At 35.0% G+C, this 21,733-nt stretch overlaps 5 protein-coding genes across 6 annotated transcripts; 3 read left to right on the top strand and 2 right to left on the bottom strand.

Annotated features, from left to right (window-relative positions):
* Positions 1 to 504: 504 nt before the first annotated feature.
* LOC105764648 (glycine-rich RNA-binding protein RZ1A) lies at positions 505 to 3,471 on the top strand. The gene is made up of 4 exons (XM_012583305.2): positions 505 to 660; positions 1,922 to 2,040; positions 2,624 to 3,156; positions 3,262 to 3,471. Exons 2-3 carry the CDS (start codon positions 1,930 to 1,932, stop codon positions 3,140 to 3,142), a joined length of 630 nt encoding a protein of 209 aa, XP_012438759.1. The 5' UTR covers positions 505 to 660; positions 1,922 to 1,929; the 3' UTR covers positions 3,143 to 3,156; positions 3,262 to 3,471.
* A 3,918-nt stretch (positions 3,472 to 7,389) lies between these two features.
* LOC105762229 (uncharacterized) lies at positions 7,390 to 11,410 on the bottom strand. The gene is made up of 5 exons (XM_012580119.2): positions 11,389 to 11,410; positions 9,182 to 9,253; positions 9,024 to 9,072; positions 8,372 to 8,495; positions 7,390 to 7,709 (listed from the first exon to the last, which is right to left on the bottom strand). The coding sequence occupies exons 1-5, from the start codon at positions 11,408 to 11,410 to the stop codon at positions 7,608 to 7,610; spliced, it is 369 nt and encodes a 122-aa protein (XP_012435573.2). The 3' UTR covers positions 7,390 to 7,607.
* A 78-nt stretch (positions 11,411 to 11,488) lies between these two features.
* On the top strand, positions 11,489 to 12,760 carry LOC105762230 (protein RKD1). Its single transcript, XM_052625296.1, has 4 exons — positions 11,489 to 11,604; positions 11,713 to 11,852; positions 11,941 to 12,278; positions 12,455 to 12,760. Exons 1-4 carry the CDS (start codon positions 11,489 to 11,491, stop codon positions 12,758 to 12,760), a joined length of 900 nt encoding a protein of 299 aa, XP_052481256.1.
* A 2,738-nt stretch (positions 12,761 to 15,498) lies between these two features.
* Positions 15,499 to 20,280, bottom strand: LOC105764649 (putative disease resistance protein RGA3). 2 transcript variants are annotated; one of them, XM_012583309.2, is made up of 5 exons: positions 20,137 to 20,280; positions 19,810 to 19,894; positions 19,601 to 19,705; positions 15,898 to 19,340; positions 15,499 to 15,793 (listed from the first exon to the last, which is right to left on the bottom strand). In XM_012583309.2, exon 4 carries the CDS (start codon positions 19,303 to 19,305, stop codon positions 15,940 to 15,942), a length of 3,366 nt encoding a protein of 1,121 aa, XP_012438763.1. In that variant the 5' UTR covers positions 19,306 to 19,340; positions 19,601 to 19,705; positions 19,810 to 19,894; positions 20,137 to 20,280; the 3' UTR covers positions 15,499 to 15,793; positions 15,898 to 15,939. The 2 variants fall into 2 exon arrangements, with proteins under 2 accessions (XP_012438763.1, XP_012438761.1); XM_012583307.2 differs by lacking the exons at positions 19,601 to 19,705; positions 19,810 to 19,894; positions 20,137 to 20,280 and adding an exon at positions 19,428 to 19,583.
* Positions 19,899 to 20,895, top strand: LOC105764651 (lectin). The gene is made up of 3 exons (XM_012583310.2): positions 19,899 to 20,061; positions 20,132 to 20,247; positions 20,330 to 20,895. The coding sequence occupies exons 1-3, from the start codon at positions 20,002 to 20,004 to the stop codon at positions 20,718 to 20,720; spliced, it is 567 nt and encodes a 188-aa protein (XP_012438764.1). The 5' UTR covers positions 19,899 to 20,001; the 3' UTR covers positions 20,721 to 20,895.
* The last annotated feature ends 838 nt before the right edge of the window (positions 20,896 to 21,733 follow it).

Consider the following 21,733-nt stretch of genomic DNA (forward strand, 5'->3'; position numbering starts at 1 on the left):
TTCTAGATTTGAAAATCAAGTCCAATCTTGACATTATTGATTTTTTTGTCAATTTTGTTAATGCAACATTTTTAAATAAAAAAATACTCGGTTGGTAGAAATGATCATTGTAATGAACCTAAATTTAACAAAATATTTTTAATATATGTAAAAACAATGTAAAATATAAAATTATAGATATAAAATAAACTCAATTAAATAATGAAAATTAAAAAAATCAAATGTATGTTTGTTTAATTGAGAACGACTTTTATGAAATATTTTTAAAGAACCGCCAAACAAAAGAAAATATTTTACACAGATTCATCCAAACACCAAAAAATATTAGTTTTTTTAGAAAAGTAAATTATTTTCTAAAAATTATTTTCCGGAAACCATTTTCAGTGAAACAAACTGAGCCTAACTCTAAGATAATACTCTATTGTAATTTTTACCTTTAAAAAATCAATAACTCAATTGAATTAATCAAATAAATTATTTATTTTACTAATTAATAACAGAATTAATTTATTTTTAGTCGATTTCAGTAACTGATCCTTATCGATTCCACTGCTGATTCTCTCTCTATATATTTTGATTTTTCTTGATAAGTTTCCTTCGAAGCAAAGCCAAATTAACAGATCTTATCGATTTTACTCCTCCTTCGCCTCTACTTTTTTGGTACGCTAATTCTCTCTCCATTTCTCTCTGCCATTAATTCCTAAATTTTCCACTTAATTTGCTTATTTTCTGTCGATTAGCTTCTGTTTGATTTCTTGTTGGCTTTGGATCTCAATTATTGTTTTTGTTTCACAATGATTTTAAATGCAATCTCTTGCTTTTAGTAGGTTATCGGATTTTTAGGTAATTTCTGGAATTATATTTGATTGTTTATAATTTATACGCTATATAAACTTATTTATCGTAGACTGTTTCTAGGGTTTTGTCTGGAAGCTGGAGTTACGGAGGCAAAATTTGAATTTGATTGTGTGCTGTTTGCTAACATAGGGTTTAATTAAGATGGTGCACATTGGTAGTGGTGATGATTAAGGAAGGGGAAGTTTTCTCCTTTTTTTTTTTGAAGACACATGTAGTAAATAATTTGTATGTGGAATGTTAATTACCATGATTACTGTGAGTGGAGTTTTCTGGCAATTGTAGGCCAAGCCTGAATTTTGGGTGTTGTGTCTGCTATGAAGCAAAGGGCAACAAGTGCGTTTGTCTATAGTCGGAAAAAAAAAGCCTTTACCATAGTTGAAAATTGAAAACTAAAATTTCTGAAACAGCCTAAAAGCGTCATTTTTACTTTTAAGGGTTTGCTAATGAGTGCCCTAAGCAGAGTTAATTAATATCCTATTTATTGTAACAAATGCAATAGTCAACAACTCTGTTCTTGATCTCTGATGCATTGAGTAGAGATATTACATTGGATGGTAACTTCAAGGAACATCGTTACAAAATCCTTACTCTAATATCTATCAATCTTAAATGAACATTTGTTGCATTTTAATTATTGCTCCTTTCCTTTATAGCAACAATTGTGGAAGCAAAATGCAAACACCTAGGAGTTCCTACTCCTTTCTTTATTGAAGTTGTTTAAGTGAATGCAACGAACTGGTTTTGCTACATGTGATTCATTTAGTTTTTTGTTACCTTTCGTTCCCTTAACCGTTTCTATTTCTCATAAGTGGTTACTTTGGAAAGTGTGATGTGGCATTTACTATTGTGGGGAATATTCCTTGTGGTCATTTAAGTTCTGATTCTTTGTGGTGATATAAGTTTTGACAGTCATACATAGCTTTTTGGTTTTTTGATTCCTTGTGCTCAATGCTTATCCGGTGATCGCTTGCTGTTCCCAAGAAGATGTCTCAAACTGATTTAACACTCATGAGCTGTTAGATAATCTTTTCTTTTTGGTATTCCTTTGCTGAAAAAAATGCAGCTTACAGTATGCCAGAAGACACAGAGTACCGCTGTTTTATTGGTAACCTTTCATGGTCAACATCTGATAGGGGCCTAAAAGATGCATTTGAAAAGTTTGGAAATCTTCTTGAGGCTAAGGTAATGAGTCATGATACTCTCTCTCTTCAGGACATCTCTTCTCTTATTATTATTTTTTAATTTATTAAATGCTTGAGTTACTGATTATCATCATCAAATTTGATCCTGGTCAAACACTATTTTTTATTTGTTGTTGCATTTAGACAAGGTAATAGTTTTTGTTCATTAATAAGCTTTTTCGAGCGTCTTTGTTTGCACCTTCATGCTTCCACCTTCTGTTCTCTGTTTACCCTCCATGCTTGTGTTTTCTGTTTCAGAATGTTGACCCTTCTCCCTTTTGAAAACTATACTTTCTACCTCTGGATGTCAGTTTATTCTCCAATTCAGATTGAAGGCGATTCAAAAGCTGAAAGCTTAAGTACTTACAGATTGCCCTAATATGTTTTATGCAGCAAAACTAGTAATAATAATAGCATTATTTGTATAAAGCGTGATAACTGATAAAATGCTATGGAACTTCATTATTTTCTGAATACGTTTTGGTATTATTTTCCCTGGTTTTGGTCTGCATTTCTGACTATTATTTTGGTATTTTAATCAATCATCAACCTGATTTGACTGAGAAAAATTTGGTTTGATTCAGGTAGCTACTGACAAGTTTTCTGGCCGTTCTCGTGGATTCGGATTTGTCACTTTTGATGAGAAAGCAGCAATGGAAGAAGCTATTGAAGCAATGAATGGAATGGATTTGGACGGGCGGAATATAACTGTTGATAGAGCTAAACCTCAACAAGGGTCAGGGAGAGATTATGATGGTGACCGTAGCCGTGATCGTGGACGTGATCGTGACCACGATCGTAGCCGGGGCTATGATGGCAGTCGTGGATCTAATGGTGGGGAGTGTTTTAAGTGTGGGAAACCTGGACACTTTGCTAGGGAGTGTCCTAGTGATGGGGCTAGGGGGGGCAAGTATGGTGGTAGGGGGGATCGTTATGGTGGTGGTAGTGATGGTGGCCGTTATGGTCCTGATCGAAATGGAGACCGGTTTGGTGGGCGCAGCAGAGATGCAGGTAGTCGAGGGGGGTCTGGTAGTGACAGATATAGTCGTGATCGTTCTGGACCATATGAGCGCCGTGGAGCTGGAGGTCCTCGTTCTGGATAAGATGACTTTTTGTGGTATGCAGATCTACTTGTCCTTTTTGCTTGCTAATTTCTTCTTTTCCAATTTTGGATTCTATGTCTAATTATCGTTGTGCTGATAGAAGCATACTTTGATTGCAGCTGATGAACCAGGGTTGCTGCTTTTATGGCAAAGCATGAAGTTTTATTTTATTTTATTTTATTTTATTATCTTTTTTACAGGATGTTTTTGTGGGGTGGAACAATATAGTAGTTCAGTCCTTTCACCTTTGAAGTGTGAACTTGGCACAAATCTTCAACTATTTATGTGTTCCTAAATGCTGTGTTCGATGGAGTCTTGTGCTTTCTTGACATGCTCTTCACATATGGTCTTATGCTCTCTGAATGCTCCATTTTTTGTGATTCATGCATTATCAACAGCAATTGCCCTTCCTTCTGTCCGAGTTCTGTTGACTTTTTTTGAATGCCCAACATGGAAGATGGTTTGGTCTTTGGTTGGTAACGTTGGTTATATGGAAGAATCCATCATTTGGGTTTTGCTTCTTCTCACTTTGAGGAGTAGAATCTTGCTCTAGAAGTAAATGCCCATTTTGGCTGGCCCTGTTTTCAGTATCTTACTAAATAAACAGGAGTCAAGCGGGTAATTTATTTCTTACATATTGCTTTGATCCGCGCTAGTTTTCTATTCTTCTTTAAAAAAAAAAAAATTTAAATGGTATGTGCGGTATTAATGTTATTGACCTTTTGGCAGGATGGTTGGACGTTTGTACTTTGTGCCCTTTATGGATACTTGATTGGGTTTCTTTGTTGCTAATTGGACATGGTTTTATAAACTTAAAACATTGCGAGTTTTTTTTGGCGCAACAAGGGATCTGCATACTAATTGAATATATAAGCACACCCCATGTTCTTCATGGTGCACTGATGGAAGAGTTCCATTTCCTCTAAACCAATGGTAGGTTGTTTGGAAGCTCTTTGATGAGTTCATCAACCGCGGTTCTTCCTTCCCATGAGCCTATAAACTGTTGCTCTGGGTGCAGATCGCCGTTCTCCGTGCCTTATTGTAAACTGAGCTCTAGTTTTTGAACCTTTTGGCTAAAAGCTCAGGAAGTGGTCAAGATATAATTGGATTCAGCTTAAGTTGGTGATTTCCAAAGTCCTTTTTTGGTTCTTAGGGTCAGCTTTCTTCAGAGTTCAGACTTTATGGGTTGTGGTTTGTTGGTGTCTTCAATTCTTAGCTGCTCCGGTTCCTTTCCGTCATTTTAATTATTGTAGTGTAGTATGTGGCATGATTGGATGTTTTCTTGGTTGACTGACATGCATGAATTGTTTGCTAGTTTTCTCCTTTTCTATTTATTATTGTTTGAATTATATTACGATGCCTGTGTTTCTCATAGGACATACATATTAGGTTGGCGGTACGAATAATGATAAATTAACATGAATCACTGAATACAAGTGTAAATGGATATTAAATTTGATATCCCATCAAAGGGATGCACGTAATTATGTTCAAATTAAGATGTTAGCTTTTTTGTAGGATCCAAGTGGTTGATCTATCAGGTTGCCCTGCTGTTATAGGCTCATGCATGGTAGCATGAATGGCTCTTGTACCTATAGGCTTCGTTCACCTATGTCTTTATTTTTGGTCATGTAGATAAGATCTCCATTCATATGAAACGGGAGGGCCGTTTAGGTCAAAGTGTTTTATGCATTGTTTCGCAGTCTAGTATTAGCTACGTTGTGGCTTTTAGGCACTAGGTTGTGTTTTTTCAATTGTATAACCTCGCTGTGGCATGATAAATGGTTAAAGTAGTAAGACCTTTGTATCTATTACATTATTTTCATGTTGATCTGACATTACTCAAGTATCGAATAGGGGTTTTTACATTTGTAGTGAGAGCCTTACTGCTCAACTTTCTTTAAATTATTCATCAGTTACCTTTTTAGTTCTTGGATTTTTTTAGCCCCATTCTATTTCGGTAGTTTGACCGCGAAATTTATTTGTTTCTGTATTTCCCGAATTTGAGTGTGTGACTTGTTATAATTGATCCTATTGATAGTACAGAAAATAGGTCTGTCATCTTGATCGAGATAGTTTTATCCCGTCGGATAGTCATTCTAGTATCTGGAGCACGGAATATATGAAATGGATCACAAAGTATTTGAACTATGATTCATACTTAATATTCAAACCTCGCGGCCGGACTCAAAAAAAAAATTCAAAGAAAGAGTTATATTATTTATAAATCGAAAGATTTTTTTTTCTTTCAAACTCTCATTTAGTTTATGGTTATTTTGATCAAAGGACAAACATTTCTTTTCTTTGTATTTTTGTTTATTATATCTATTCTATTGATTGAATAAGTGATGATTTGCGCATGAGGTGATTACGCCCATAAATTGTCAGGTCTTGGGCCCTAAAAGAGACGACGAAACAGAAGATATAACATGATTAAAAGAATTAATACTGATATAGCGTGATAGCTTTTGTGTTTCGAATATTATTCGTTTTGTTTGGGTTCCATTATCAACTTTAAATTTTAAAAGAATTTATTAAAATTCCAAAATTTTAAATATGTATTAAAATTTAGAAAATATAAAATTATATTTAAAATTATAAAATTTATTTAAAATTAAAAATAGCTAATATTTTTAGAAATTAAAGACATTATATATAAATTTTAAAAAAATAGTCACATGTTTTCTATTTCAACAAATCTCTAGTTTAATTTTTTATTTTTAAATTAAAAATTCAAAAATACAAAAATTCATTAGCATTCATCAATGTTAAGTGGCAATAGATTTCAGAAGCCAACCAGTACTGCTTAGAGGTGCTCATGGGTCGGGTGGCCCGGCTCGGCCCAACGGCCTGCCCGAAATATGGGAGGGTTTTGGTAAAAATATAGGTTTGTATAATTAATTGTATTATAAAAACACATGTGCAAAATTAAATGTCATATTGTATTAATTTATATGACAAGTTGGATGAACACTAGATAAAGTAGCACGAGAAAACACATATGCCTAGTCAATTCCTATGCTAGCTCGGTATATCCTTGATGGTTTGCATTTGATTTGACGATGTGAATATATGAAAACGATGAATAAGAGTAATAGATCGCATGTCTATCCGTAGTGAATGTGTTTTCTCGTCATGCATAAGAGATGACTTAGAGGTTAAATTTAACTTCTTTGAATTATTATTTAATTAAATTGCAATTAAATAATTAATGTTCGAAATAGAAATTAAATTAATTCGTCATCATAGTTTCAAATTACAAGGTAATTAAATTTATTTACTTATAGATTTTAATACGGTAAAGTCATCTTGACTTTAATGAAAATAGAATTGGATTGACAAACTGATTTAATAAAATAATTAAATTAATTAATTAATTGAATAAATGATATTTTAGGTATAGGAATAATGTTACTTGGATTGAATAAATTATATGAATTAATTTAAAGACCAAATAATACATATAATTATACTCAATACATGATGACGCCTACCTAGACCTGTTGCAAGGCAATGGGCGACAAACCCTACTCCCCGAAAAGGGTATTGCTACCACCTAACATACAGGTAAAATAAAAAGGTGATACAATGTTGAAGAAAAAATGCGCCATCCAATTAGGCATAATCTTTGCAATAGCTTTATAATTAAAGTTGCACAAACTAATCAACCGGTTTAACTACCTGTCTTGTTGATTCCCCTAAGCAATCTCTCACTTTCAAAAAAGCCCATTACACATGTGTATAGTTTGTCTTTAACCAAAGCCCAATAATAGTGATAGAAAAGGTCATGAAAGCGATCCGAAACCGACGTCTTGATATACTCTCAATGATAATATATATAATTTTTGAAGTTAATTAATTATATGAACAATTTGAATGAGAACCAATTAGAAGTTTCAGGGAAAGATTGGGACCCTGGGTGGATTGGTGGCTAACTGGATGTACTCTCAATGAACTACTAAAATGGCCACTCTTCTTCTGATAAACTGGTGTGGAGGGAGGGTCCAAAAGGTATCTTTTCCATCAAGGGAGCTTATTGCTTTCTCTGAGAAAGGCAATTTAACTACCAACCAATATGTGGTAATTCTTTGGAAGCTTGATCTCCTCTATAAAAGTATCATGTTCTTGTAAAATAAATTTGCAATAACTATTTACCTATGCAAAAGGAATTGGTGAGCCATGACATCCCTATTGGGACATTCAAGATCGGAGGGCCTCAGCCTTTGCCAATAATACCAAAGCCTCAATAGCAACAATAAATATAAATTTATACACTGCAAATACAATAAAAACGAATCATCCACATTATCATATAGGTATCCTTTCAAATGCACGGATAAACTCACACAGACCATAAATGGGGTATCAAGAATGAGTAACAAAGTGCAAATCAACAAATATTTTACAGACATTAATAGAGACAATGAGTCATTAGAAGTAGATCACAACCATATGAAGAACTGCTTCATGAGTTCTTCTCAACATGCTCATCTTTCAATGGCTCCCCATCATTAGTCTCCTTTGTCGATGGTGAAACTGAAGAATGCATATTCTTAAGCTCCTCTAACTGCAACAAATAAAGAACTCAGTTAACTAGTGAAAAATTTTTGATTCCGAGATTATCATGGTGCACAGATTAAACTGATAAAAGAACAGTAAGAAAAGCTTTGTCATCAGGACAAACTTGTAATGCCTAAGCTATATGCTTGCAATGTTAGGCTAAACATGTCAAAACCAGTCAAAATTGCTGGAGCAGCATGGATGTTGGCAGGAGCAAGATGACTGCAAAAAATTGCGTCAACATAAACACCAGACCTAATCCAGTTAGTTTATGTAGTCATCGCATTCAACATGCCTGAGGTATGATCATGTCCACCATGATAGAATTTTCAACTAAAAAGCCGTATGTGAATAATAAAGAAGCTTTTATCTTTGGTTAATAATTGACCTTGAATTATAACCAGTTTACAATCTGGTATGGTACCTGATCTAATATTCCGTTAAAATGCCACTCCAATGAACTAACAGTACTGTTACATAAAACGCTGACATTGTATGTTGACCAATGCTAAGTTACCACATATTGGGCCAGATTTCTTTTTCAAATGTTGATGTGGCATTGATTTCGACACATGGCAACATAATATTGGTCAACTAAGCTACGTTAGCATTTACATACCATCATATGTAATGCAAAATGCTACCTTAAACAAATAAACCAATCCATACCTCTTTGCAAGCATCCTCATGCTTACACAATAGCTCATTGTACTTTGTTTGCAAGTCTGAAATCTCAGCTTGTAGCTTTTCATATTCATATATAGCTGGACCCCCTAATTTTTGTTGTATGAACCTACCATGGAGAAAAAACTATAATTATATCTCAACATTCCTTGCAAATAACATAAAGTGGATGTCAACCATAAGCTGCTCAATGTAGAAGTAATTAAACTTAGTTAAGCCATTTGCTATGGTCGCGTGCCAATGCTTTAGCTTTACTACCGTGCGACCTTTCACCAAAAGGCACAGACGATGACACAAGTACCGTGACAAAGTCGATTCTAATTTATGATTTGGCATAAAAATTAAAATAATGTTGGAGAGGCTATTTCATTTCAAGTTTTCATGAATTCGGGACAAACATTAAACAAAAACAAGAAAACAGGATTTCAGATGTTGCAAGGAAAGCAACATTAAGAAATCCAAGATGATAATATTGTAACTTGTAAGATACGATTCACACAAATAGAGTCCAATGTACAATATCCAATATTATTGAAATTGAACTACAAATTTCAATATATATATATATATATATATATATAAACTTGAACAATGACATGGAAAACTCAATTGAAAGATTGAATTCTGAAAAACTTACTCAAGGGCTGAAGATGGCTTCTCATTTTGTTCATACAATGCAACCAAAACTACAAAATAATGAAATTAAATTACAAACAACCAAATACCCACATCAAGAAATATGTTAAAATAAGAGAAAATAATAAAATTATATATTAAAAGAAAGAAAAATAAAACCTTTGGTGAGAGCATCAACAGCTTCACTGGACTCAAGATACTTCCTAAATGCTTCTTTCTTAGCATCTTTTCCTAAATCCAAAATCTGGGTATTTAGTATTTATAACTAAAAGATATAATTTGGGAGGCTAAAATGGTAATTTTTTAATATATTGATAATATATATAATTTTGAAGTTACAATTAATTATATGAACAATTTGAATGAGAACCAATTAGAAGATAAAATTAATTATACAAACCTATATTATAATAAATGTTGAGTATATCAGAAGAACAGTACCAATTAATATATATTGTGCGTAGGAGCTCATTATTTTTAAATGTCATAGCAACAAATTTAATTAAAAAATTTGAACAGTAAACTTAAATTTTGAAATCTAAAAATAAAAGAATTAAATTCAATAAAATAAAAGCATAAATACTAAATTATTTAATTTTCAAAACATACAAAGACTATACCATATTTCAACCTTTTTAAAATTAATTAACCTCTTAAGAAAGTGACATATGTCGCAGTTTCATTGGCTCAATTTAAAAGAAGTTAAAAAATAGTTTTGGGTACGGAATTGAGTGATAGAACCCAAAGTTAGGTACTTAAATTGGAAAATCCAGGTGCCACATTGAACTTTGAAACTAGACTTAGGTACTTTTAGTAGATTATTTCATTCTTAAACTGTTCATAAACCATTAGATCAAATAATATTATGTTGAAATCCATGACTTTCAAGTTGCTGTAATAGGAACAGTAACGTTGATGACTAAGATGAGCAAGGGGAAGAGGTGTGGCGGAGGTCCCCAGTAAGGAGAGAGAGAGAGCGCTTTTTGTATATATGTTCTTTGAATGAATTCTGAGGTTTTTATATTGAGGGCCTGAGAGGTGAGATGGCGGCCTCCCTCTTTTAATGAGCGTGGGTGTCAGAGATATGTAAAAGACGTTTTGTCAATATAATGGTCTTACTACAGGGGTGGTTCAGATGTCTCCTAATTTTACAGTTACCAGTGCATCGTGGAGCTTGACTAAGGTTAACGAAGGTGACTGGTTGGTAAAAGAGTTTTGTATAACAAGTACTAACTAAGCTAATGCTCTATTCGCATATACAATAGACAATTAAATCTATATCAAAACTTATGTAACTCATTGTAACAAAAAATATGTAAACACACTACCCTATTTATCATTTGAAGTTATATTCATTTCAAATATACAAATCCAATAAAGGCTATATTACTCAAGAGTCATAATTATGATAAATGGGTAAGTGAAGGAGATTATGAATAAGAAAACTGTAACCCTGCTTTGGTTGAGAGGAAGATATATATAAATTGCTTTAGACAGCGCAAGTTTGCATGCATGGCTGCTACGTGGATTACCTAAGGTTTAGGGGCCTACTCCAGCAACATCAAGATCCCAAGCAAGCGTGGGATCATTTGGTTATATCCAAACCCCCAAAACCCACTCCTTTAATCATGATATTGCACTTGGGAATTGGATTATTTAGTAATCCCCCACTGTTTGTTTTTAGATATCGTGAAGAGATTTAGTTCAATGATTTACAGTCGTATGTTAATAAATTTTATTTTATAAAAAGTGAGATTCATATATTCCATTGTATCAGTCACTATGATAGATACGAAGTAAATGAATTATACATACACTGACAAGTGATAACCTGTTTTCTTTATTAATTCTTTCTTTTTTTTGCTTTCCACTCAACTTTTGTAACTGTAGATTGGAACCATGGGACTGCATTTAACGTACGCATGAAAATTAGATTATGAGTTCACTTCATTATTATCCATATATATATATGGAATAGAAACGGAGATCAAATAATTTGTTATTGATTAGCAGTTACGTTCCATAACATATTATTTTTCTCTTAATTATGATCATATTAACTGCTGCTCCATATGATCATCATCATTGATCTGGGTTTATGTCACATATGCACCGCAAAATCTACGATTTTTAAAGATTGAAACTCAATTCCTTTTATCTTTCTTTCTCAATACTACAGATAGATTCTAGAATCAAATGATAAACCTATTGAATCTCAGAGACATACACAGGACAAGTAATAAATAAGCGAGGCCATGATGATGATGATTCATGCATGGCGAGTTTTATCCATTGACGGCGCACCATATTCCAATGCAATTAATTAATTACTTTACCCCTCTCTCTCTCTCTATGTATATATATACCACCATTATCGCCTCTTCGCATTTCCAAACCCTAAACTCCATCCTTACTATTCAGAATCACATCCTCAATTGCATTACTATTCTTTCTCCAAATCAAGAAATGGCAAATCAGTGCTCGCTTAATGGTTGTTGGTTCAAGTCTTCTGAAATGATCGCCAAAGAAGAAGAGGAACACTACTCATCTCCTTTCCCACCCCGTCTTCCTCTTGATTCAAGGTGGCATTCATTAATGATTGTGTGGCACTTGTTATAAATCTTCTGTATTTTTTTTTTCTTTACTCACGAATATTCTGCTTAAAATGAATTTTTCTTCGGTGCAAGTAGTACTGTGTATTGTAATCCAATGGATTGGCAGTTTCCCATCGAACAAGGCTTTTACGATGAAGTTCCTTTGATGAGTACCTTCTCTACTGATCCTTTATATGCTTCGTTGGACATTGAACAAACTTCAACTCCAACTCAAGGTCATCTTCTTCTTATTATTTGCTTTCATTATTAATAAAGCATCTTCAATCACCCATCTTAAATTAATAGTATATATTATCATTGCAGATGGTTATGATGGGAATGGGTTTTGGGATGAACTGGGTTTGTTGTTTGAACCCTGCAACAAACAACCAATGCTTAAAGATGAAGATATAAATGGGGAAGGAGTGATGAAGAAAGAGAGGGTTTCAAGTAAAAGGTGCAAGGAAGATCAACGCAATATTAGGGCTAAATTGCTGTCAAGGAAAGTCATCTCACAGTACTTTTATATGCCCATAATTCAAGCAGCAAAAGAGCTTAACGTGGGGCTGACACTGTTGAAAAAAAGGTGTAGGGAACTCGGAATCAGGAGGTGGCCTCACCGCAAGCTTACGAGCCTCCGAACCCTTATCAACAACGTTCAGGTACGTACCGTTTTCACTAATTGACTATCGAGGCTGAAACTCGACGTTGGTTGCAGTTTATTTATAATTGATGGGACGGTTTAAAAAAGCTTATAATTTGTAACATAAATTTATTAATGACTAAGAATATGAAAATTGTTTTATATGATTGGTGTTGATATTATGAAAAATGGCAGGAGTTGGAGGAAGGAGAAGAAAGGGAAAGCAAAGTGAGGGAAGCAATAGAGGTATTGGAAAGGGAGAGGAAAATGTTGGAAGAGATGCCGGACATGGATTTGGAGGACAAGACCAAAAGACTTAGGCAAGCCTGTTTCAAGGCTAATTACAAGAAGAGAAAGCTCGTGCCGCCGTCGATTATGACTCAGTCACCATCTTCCACCGGTGCTGTTGGTAGCCGAGCAAGTGATTTGGATTTAATTACTAGAGCTAATTGTCGCAGGGGTTTGTCAGACTCTTTTTCATCAACCATCACCATGATCTAAGTCTAAACAATTTATTTCAATCTCTACCAAATATATATATTGCTTGTTTTGAAATGCCTGCTTATTCTCAAAAACCGATGATAACTACACAAATATATAAAGAATGAGGAAATTTAATATATAAAGATTGTAGAATGGTTATATCTTTTACCCTGAAGAGTTACATTATTGTCATCTACAAAACAAAAAATACCCTTTAAATTTGGTACTCTATATGCAATTTTCTTCTCAATGCAGGCTTAGGAGTTCTTGAAGCCTTGTTTTCATAATCAGATAGCCCTTGAAGATAAAGACCAAATCAAAGAAATCCTTCCAAGTTAGATGGTAGATGCACAGAATGGAAGATCAGTGAGAACGGAACAATGTATTAGCTCTCACAACATCTAATGCGGTAAACACCATTTAAACAGACAAAATGCTTAAGCAACTCAAAGAGACATTACATAAGAGTTTAAATGAATCACGGAAAACATTTGCAGGGCTTCTATTTATGTATTATGATGTTTAAAATTGAAAATTTTATTTACATTGTCTTCAACTGTAGGTGTGTTACTATAAAGATTGAATGTGTATTCAATATTTGGTAGCAACTAGTTGCATCACTAAATTATACTATCGTTATCAATGCCTAAATAACCTGATGAACCTCATTTTGGTAAGTATTGAATGGTTGATATACATCACCAATAATAAAATAATATTCTCAAAAAAAGTATATAAAGAAATAGTAGCGGTAATGAAAATCATCAAGATAGTGAAAGATAGATTATAAAATGTTTCATATTTAATGACATAATATGCTAAAATAATCAATCTAGTTATAAATAACTTCATCATGAATTATTAATAAAAGAAGTAAAGTCACCATCGGTACCATAACATTCAATTTATTGCAACAAAGTTAACAATATAATATATCATCACTTAAATTAATATGAAATTTTAATTTAGTGACAATTTGACGTATTATCAACAAAGATGATATTTTCTGTGTCCAAATTTTTATCATCTAATTATAAGTGAATTTATCAATAATTATAGCAGCATGATGACCAATCATAAAATGTAATTATTAGTGGTAGGAGCAAAATTATCAAATTACTAATGATAGAATTATCGTAATAATAGAAGTAAACAATTTAAAAAAAGTCGATTATTAACAAAGACTATATCCCAGCTAATATTACCATATAACTTAAGACATCCCTGCAGAAGATCAGAGCTGTAACAAGAGTTTTTAACACATTCACCACATTAAGGCAATCACTCTCAATAACTAGATTACTAACATTTGCCCGCTTAGAAGGAGCATACATATTCACAGCCTGCAGCTCAGAAATCAAGGGGTCAGACGTGCCAATGGCAATGGATAAAACAAGAAGAGAAGTACGGTCATGGTCACGCTGAATTCCACTAGTAACATTACTCATCTAAACTCGAAAGTCATGAAAAAAAAATATTAAACTTAAAAATAAGCTTCACACATTAATATTATGAACTCTGACTTAGGTGAGGTTTTACCTTAAATTAGCTTTTAAAAGGAAAACATTTTAAGCTCCAACCTAATTTCAAGTCTGAACTCGAAATTAAGCTCCGCTTAATTATACTTTTGGTCATGAAAATGTCCGGTAAAGGAATAAGTGGAGTTTGTGAAGAAATAGGGATGGTGGAAACTGGAAACACATTGGCAGGTTGCTCCAAAGTTTAATTCCAGTTGCAATTGGAAGAAATTATTGAAGTTGAGGGATATCGCTTCTCAAGTTTTTAATAATACGAGAGTAAGTAGAAAGGTATCTGTATCCAAAATATGGAAAGAAATCAGAGTAGGGAAGGAGAGGTTGCTTGGAACAAACTCCTTTGGTTTCCTTTACATATTCCAAAGTTGTCTTTTGTTGCTTGGATGGCTATCCTTGACTGACTTCCTACAAAAGACAGACTCATTTCATGGGGGGATGTTGCAATCTTTGTCATGATGGGATGGAAACTCGAAATCATCAATTTTTTGAATGTGAGTTCTGCAGACAGATTTGGTAAGATGTACTAAAACTGTGTCTTATTCATACAAGGGCTATGTCTTGGATTCAAGAACTTCATTGGGTTGGAAAGTCATTGCTTACATTGGTTTTGAAGATTGCATTTATCTACTTGATTTGGAAGGACAGTTTGCAGAGAAACAACAAAGAGATTAAGAAATTTTAATTAGCATTAAAGAATTTGTACAGTTAGGACTTTTAGGGAAGTGTATAGATAGAAGTGATAGAGTGAATTGCCAACTGGGGAATACAAAATACAAATAGAGCTGTAGTCTTGATGTTGCTGTATTAGCAACTAATGTTTCTTTTGTAGCAGTTTTTCTGCTTCTTTTGGAAAATAAATTATCGGGGAGTACGGTATAACATATTTATATTATATATTCTTTTTTGCAACGAGAAGGAAAGATCCCATACGTGGGAAACTAAATAGCAAACTGGAATGGGCCGGAAAGCTCCATTTACTTATTCCTATTAGTTGGGCTATTTTTCAAAACGATTAACCTATGACCGTTGAAACAAGTAGTGTGGGTTCATGTATGGGAACCTGGACCCAGCATCTAAACTGCTGGCTTGCTTTGACTCGTAGAGAAATGGTTCTTTCTATTTTACGAATGCATGTATGGCGGCAACCTACCATTTGTACGGTAATTAGAAAGATATGAGCTTTTATCGGATAAAGTGGCATCAATTTTGGACAAAAAAAAATGAAAAGAAAACCAACAATCTAACACTAGTATGAAAATTGGCACCCTTTTCTTACAATGTAGAAACAAAAGGCACAGCAGAACATGAACAGAATCGGACACCAATATTGCAATGATTTAAGCCATTGTCTCTCTCTCTGCTTCTTATACATATGTATTTACAAGGACACATATTAGCAATAACAATCATAATTTTAAGCTAGCCAGCTATTATTTATTCTCGTCACTTGTAGCCGCTTAATTCTTGATGGCCGCAAACAGCAGTAATTTGATCAACCACTCACCATTTTACGGTCCTGCACAACACATAGAAGCATATGTTGGCTCCCATTTAAGGTTAAAGCGATTAATGAACAAGAACAATTCACAGGCAGAGTAAGTTTGAAAAATGTTTGTTTACCTAAAATAACATGAATCGAAATATGAGATAGCCAACAGCCAATCAGATGGAACCAATTTCCAGGTCCGTAACATGACTGATCTTTGGCCGTTCTTCACCCTCTTCTTGGCATTGTTCTGTTAGCAGGGGACATCCACGAATCTCCAAATGTTTCAGAGAAGAAGGTAGTCCATCCTCGGGAAAGGACTGAATTAAGGGACAATCCTCTAAATACATGTCCGTGAGTGAGTGAAGGCTCTTTAAGGTCTGTTTGGAACCTAGAGAGCTTAGACTGGAACATGAGCCAATCATTAGACCTTCAAGTGCTGTCGGTAACCCTTCATCAGGAAGTGCTTCAAGCTTTGGACACCCTCGAATAGAGAGAAGTTGGAGAGATGACAAGCTTTTCAACGACCCTTCTTCTTCAGACAATGAAGACAGATCTTCGCATTCACTGATATACAGACTCTTAAGCCCCGGAAGATGTGGCAATTTGGGGAAGCAGGTAAGGTTTGAGATTTTCGAGATGACCAGGGAGTAGAGAGAGTTGGTGCTCGGTATTTCTCTTAGGAGTGCATCACTAGAACACATTTCAAGAGCTAAATGTTGAAGACGTTGCGAGACCGGAAGGGAAGTTACTTGTACACATCCTCTTATTTCCAGCTTCTGTGGAAAAAATATCCGAGGAAGTGCTTGTATGTTGGGGCAGTTTTGCAGTTTCAGTTCCAAAACACCAATAAGAGAAGGCCTAGGTTGACCTATTGGGTTGCGTTGCTCATCTACGGCAGTGAGCGTACCTTCATGCCAATCCTCCAGAACAAGATTGTCAATAAGTATTAAAAACATCAGATAAGGAGCCATTGGAAGAGCCTTGAGTGAATCACACTTCTTTATCTTCAGAACTGTTAAATTTAGCATCAAGTTTGGTACCTTCCTTAGCTTGGGGCAGGTACTGATTTGTAGTCTATTCAATGTAGGACATTGATCCTCTGGCCATTCTTCCAGTTCCAGCATCCCTTTGATGCAGAGCTCTCTAAGGCGAGGTAATTGACCAACAGAGATTGTAGTACATTTAATGCAATGACTTAAGGTAAGTGTTCTCAAATTTTGAAGCAAACCACTTGTCATCCAGGAAGGAAAATTAGAGCCCTTGAAGTGATGAAGGGCCAGGCCTTTGAGATTTGAATGAGGCTGGAGGTGATTAAGGTCCCTCTCTGCTCTGACTTCATCTTCTTGGTTGAAGTCTTTGTCAGTCCATTCTAACAGCAGCATCTGAAGGCTCTCCTTCTGGTTTAGCTTTGCCTCAGCTGCATTCACTGCATTCTCCAGGTTGGAGATATGCAGCTTTCCTGTAAGATCCGCCATGTTCTTCAGTTCTCCAATGCCACGTCCCGGTGTACTGCTGAGTACTCGAAATGCATGCAAATTCTGTAGCCTGGTTAAGTTTCCCATCCTTGGTGGCAGCTCCCTACACTTGAACCAAAACATGTCATCTAGCTCAAGATAAATCAGGTTAACCATTTTACCAAGGTCCTTGGGCAATTCAAAAAGCCAAAGGCACCCTAGAAGCTTAAGTGTCTGCAAATTCCAGAGCTTACATACTGAGTTGGGAAGCTTCTTGATCTCTGTCCTAGAGAGATCCAAGTAGCGTAATAGCTTCAACACTCCAACAGAGTCTGGTAATTCCGTGAGCAAGCTCGAACTTAGATCCAAGGCACGAATGTATTTTAGAGAACGAAACATCTGGTCCAGAGTTTGCCCTCCGAAGCTTTTCAAGTACTCGCTAGGCAGCAGGAGTGTGCGCAGCTTATTACACGTCTTAAAAACCTGCTTGCAGGTAGGACTCTCTAAATCCTGACAGAGCAATGAGACATGACGACATTGTTGAGAGGAAACACACGACTTGTGGTCCATCACTTGGCAGCACTGGGGACTTGAAACTGATACTGCCAACTCATGGATAAGATCGTGCATTCTATATCTCTCTTTGTTATCAATGTCTAGAGTTTGGAAGAAGGACCTGGTTAACAACTCATCAAAGTATTCACGTCCAGTCTCCTCTGCACTTTTTTGCCCTCTAGGTTGAATAAATGCTTGAGCCATCCAAAGCTTGACCAGCTCCTTCCTATCAAAAACATAGGCCTTTGGAAATATAGAGCAATACGAATAACACTGTTTTAAATAGGAAGGCAGGTGGTCATAACTCAATTTCAAGGCTGGCAAAATTTTGGGCTTATTGAGGCTTTTCTCGTCTTCTAGCTCCCATATGCTGTCTCTCAAGATTCCTTTCCATTTGTCTACATCAACATTACCACGCAGGAGACCCCCCATTGCCTTCACCGCCAAAGGCAAGCCGTTGCACTTGCCTACAATTTCCCTACCGATGCTTTCCAATTCGCTCGACATGTTCTTATTGTCTTTGAAAGCAATTTTTTTGAACAAGGACCAACATTCCTGCTGGGGCAGATCTTGTAAGGTATAGGGAGTTTGGGTCGCCATAATGTCAGACACTTTGGTGGATCGAGAAGTGACTAAAACTCTAGTGCCCTTACCTCCTAGCTTCAAAATGTTTCCAAGTGGCTCCCAATCTTGGTAATTGTCAACCCAAACATCATCTAAAACCAGCAGAAAGTCTTTCCCAGCTAAGATGTCTTTAAAGCGTGCCAGTAGGCTGTCCATGGATAAGTTATTAGAGACCTCCATTTGAGTGTGAAATTCTATGATTCCCCTGAGTATCCTTTGGAGATTGAAATCAATAGTGACACAGACCCACATCCTGTACTCAAAGTGCTCCTTAACTCGTTCATTATTGAAGATGAGTTGAGCAAGAGTTGTTTTGCCTAGGCCTCCCATCCCAGTGATGGGAATGACAGAAACATCACCTTCCCTACTATCACTTTCATTTGATAGCATCTGATCTATTATTTTGTCTTTATCAGAATCCCTACCTAACACATCGGTTGTGTCTACGAAGGAATTGGTGAGTGGAAAGTGGTTTTGACTTTGGGAATCAGACCTTGCAGCATCAGTACTTACACTGAGACTGAAATTGCTCTTCTCTTTAGCAATCAAGTCAAATTTTGTTAAAATTTGTTTGATTTCAGGTGCCATACGGATTCGAAATGGGATTCTGCGTACCTTGGAGAGGTGAGCTTCCGTTGCAAAAGTGTCTAATATGTCCTCTACATCAAAAGCAATATCTTTGAGCTTTGAGAGCCACACCTTCAAAGATCGACCACAGGCTGCATCCATCTGCTTCTTCTCTGCATCCTCAAGCACAGCTGCAATGGTGATTAGATTGCTTGAAAGCTTTTCCAGCTCCTTCTTAGAACCCTTGATTGCAGCAAATTCTTCGTTGATCAAGGTTGCAACAGTTTCAGTGAGCTTGGACACGATAGGACTAACAAAAATAGAAGCTATCTCAGCCATAACTAGTTGAAATTAACTCTTATTGATCACAACTCCTGCAAGATTGAACAAAAAAGTTATTTTCATTTCGTTCATATTAAATTTTTTGCTGTGCTGCATGGAAGAATTACACAGAAACTCACCAGCAAGAGAAACTCTGTTGGAATTAAATGACACGACAGTAAGATTACACAACAACAAAAACCTTAAAATTGACAACTCATTTGGAACTTGAAACAGGATGAATTAATTGATTTGATTTCCTTTGTTTCCTGATTCTGTCTATATATAGATCAAGTTCAGACAGTAGAGATACCTCCGAAGCTTCTTCTTAGTTTCTTCGACACGGATTGAACTGGTTTTCCATATACAGGGCAAAAAAGGACTTGGAACTGGTCTTCCACTATACGTGTTCCACCGTCTAGAAGGAGGAAAAAAGAGAGAAATAGTCTTAAAGTGAAAAACTTATTATTTCTGGCTCAAAATTTATTGTTTTGACGCGCTTCCATGGAAAAAGAAACTTACAGCAAATTTCATCTGATGTTCTTGGAAATTGCAATGCTTCCTCTCTCATCCTTTTCATTTCCTGTACATTGTTCTTCAGGTTTCACTATAAAAAGATAAAAAGAATGGATTGAAGTCAATACAGGAAATTAAAGCTTATACGAGTGTGTAAACTCTTTGGTTTTGTCTGGGTACATAACATAATCAACGAACATGTTTAAGAACAAGAACAAGAACAAGAACGAGGAGGCCTTCCTGGATCACAAGACAAAGGTATGTTTCAAATCTTTAACTTATCAATCTAACAAAAAATTCACAAAAAATATATTTTGATATCATGCAGAAAACCTGGGAAGATGCAAAGACTGGTAAAAAATGCTTCATGTTGTACGCAAGGTCACTCTACGTGACATGGGGTGGCCGTGAGTACTGGATCTGGAACAGTTTTAAAGACACAAGGTTGGATTTTATTTTTTTGTCTCTTCTTCTTTTCATGGATTTTTTTTTTGGTTTCAGTGATCCATTGATTCATGATTTGCAGTGATGAAAACATCGAAGTAGCGAAATTAAGCCATGTATGTTGGCTGGATGTGAGAGGGAAGTTGAAAATATCAGAGCTTTCCCCTGCAACTTTATACGAAGTTGTGTATGAAGTAAAGTTGACAAAAGGGGCATCTGGTTGGGAACTTCCAGTGAAGCTCAGACTATCCCTCCCTAATGGAATTGTCCAAGAAAGGCAAGTTAGCCTCTTGCAGAAGCCTAGAGGGCAATGGATGGAGCTCAATGTCGGCAGTTTTCATACACCAGATAATGAAGATGATGAAACTGGAGAAGTTTGCTTTGACTTCTATCAACATGGGGGCCATTGGAAAAGCGGACTTGTTGTGAAGGGTGCCATTTTAAGGCCTAGAAAACCTGAACCATCAAATTAATTGCTTCAAATGAAACAAACTGTGGCGCTACTTTCTGTGCAGAAACAAACATCTTTTAGAATGTTATCCACTTTTTTTTCTTTCAAATATTAATTGTACCCCCAATATATATATATTTTTAATTTTTTGGTGTGGTTATTGTGAAAATAAAATTTATAATACAAGTATATATACAGATCTCAGGTCTCATTGTTTATGAACAAACTGCAAATGGAACAAGAGTTTATACAGACTTATATTCCATACCGTTTAAGAAAACAAGTAAAACAGTATTTGGGGTATATATAAAGACCTATTTTATAAATTTTATTTCACAAGAAAATTAAAAGCGTGTTTCTGTAAATCCGTCAAAACTTCTTTTAGGTGGAAGTGTTTTATTATATATCAACTGAAAGTATTTTCAGTAAAATCGATTTAATCCCATAAATTTTCAGAAAATGATCTAATCGATAATTTTTAAAATTGACATTTTAGAAGAATTCAGTGCAAAAATATATAATTTTACCATTATACTTTAAATAAAATTTAAAATTTCAAAATGTGGGTTATCCTTAGGTCCCAACAACATGGTATGATTGGTTGTACCACAAATTGCTTTATGTGAAATTTGAAAATGCTTGTACATCATAAAATATGAGCAAAATATGAATTTGATTAACTCAACGTAATCTATCCTTTAATCTCATAACCACAATCTAATTAAGTGATCTAAAGAGGACATTATAGATTTAAACTTTCTCATGTCTGCAATTTTATCACTAGCTTATCATGTCCTCTCCTTGAAAGTAACAACTAACATGGCATTGTGGCTTCTCTTGCGCAACTTATATAAGGGACAATTTAATATTACTTTTGAGAAGTGCTTTTAAAAAGTGATATGGAAAAATGAGTTTAAAAAATATTTTTAAAAAGTTTGGTTTAAGATTTAAGTGTTTAGTATTGTTGTCAAAAAGTATTTTTGATAAATAAAATGTTCATTTTAGACATTCTGTTATAAAATAATAAATATGCAT

The sequence above is a fragment of the Gossypium raimondii genome, chromosome 12 (assembly GCF_025698545.1).
Source record: "Gossypium raimondii isolate GPD5lz chromosome 12, ASM2569854v1, whole genome shotgun sequence".
NCBI lineage: Eukaryota > Viridiplantae > Streptophyta > Magnoliopsida > Malvales > Malvaceae > Gossypium > Gossypium raimondii.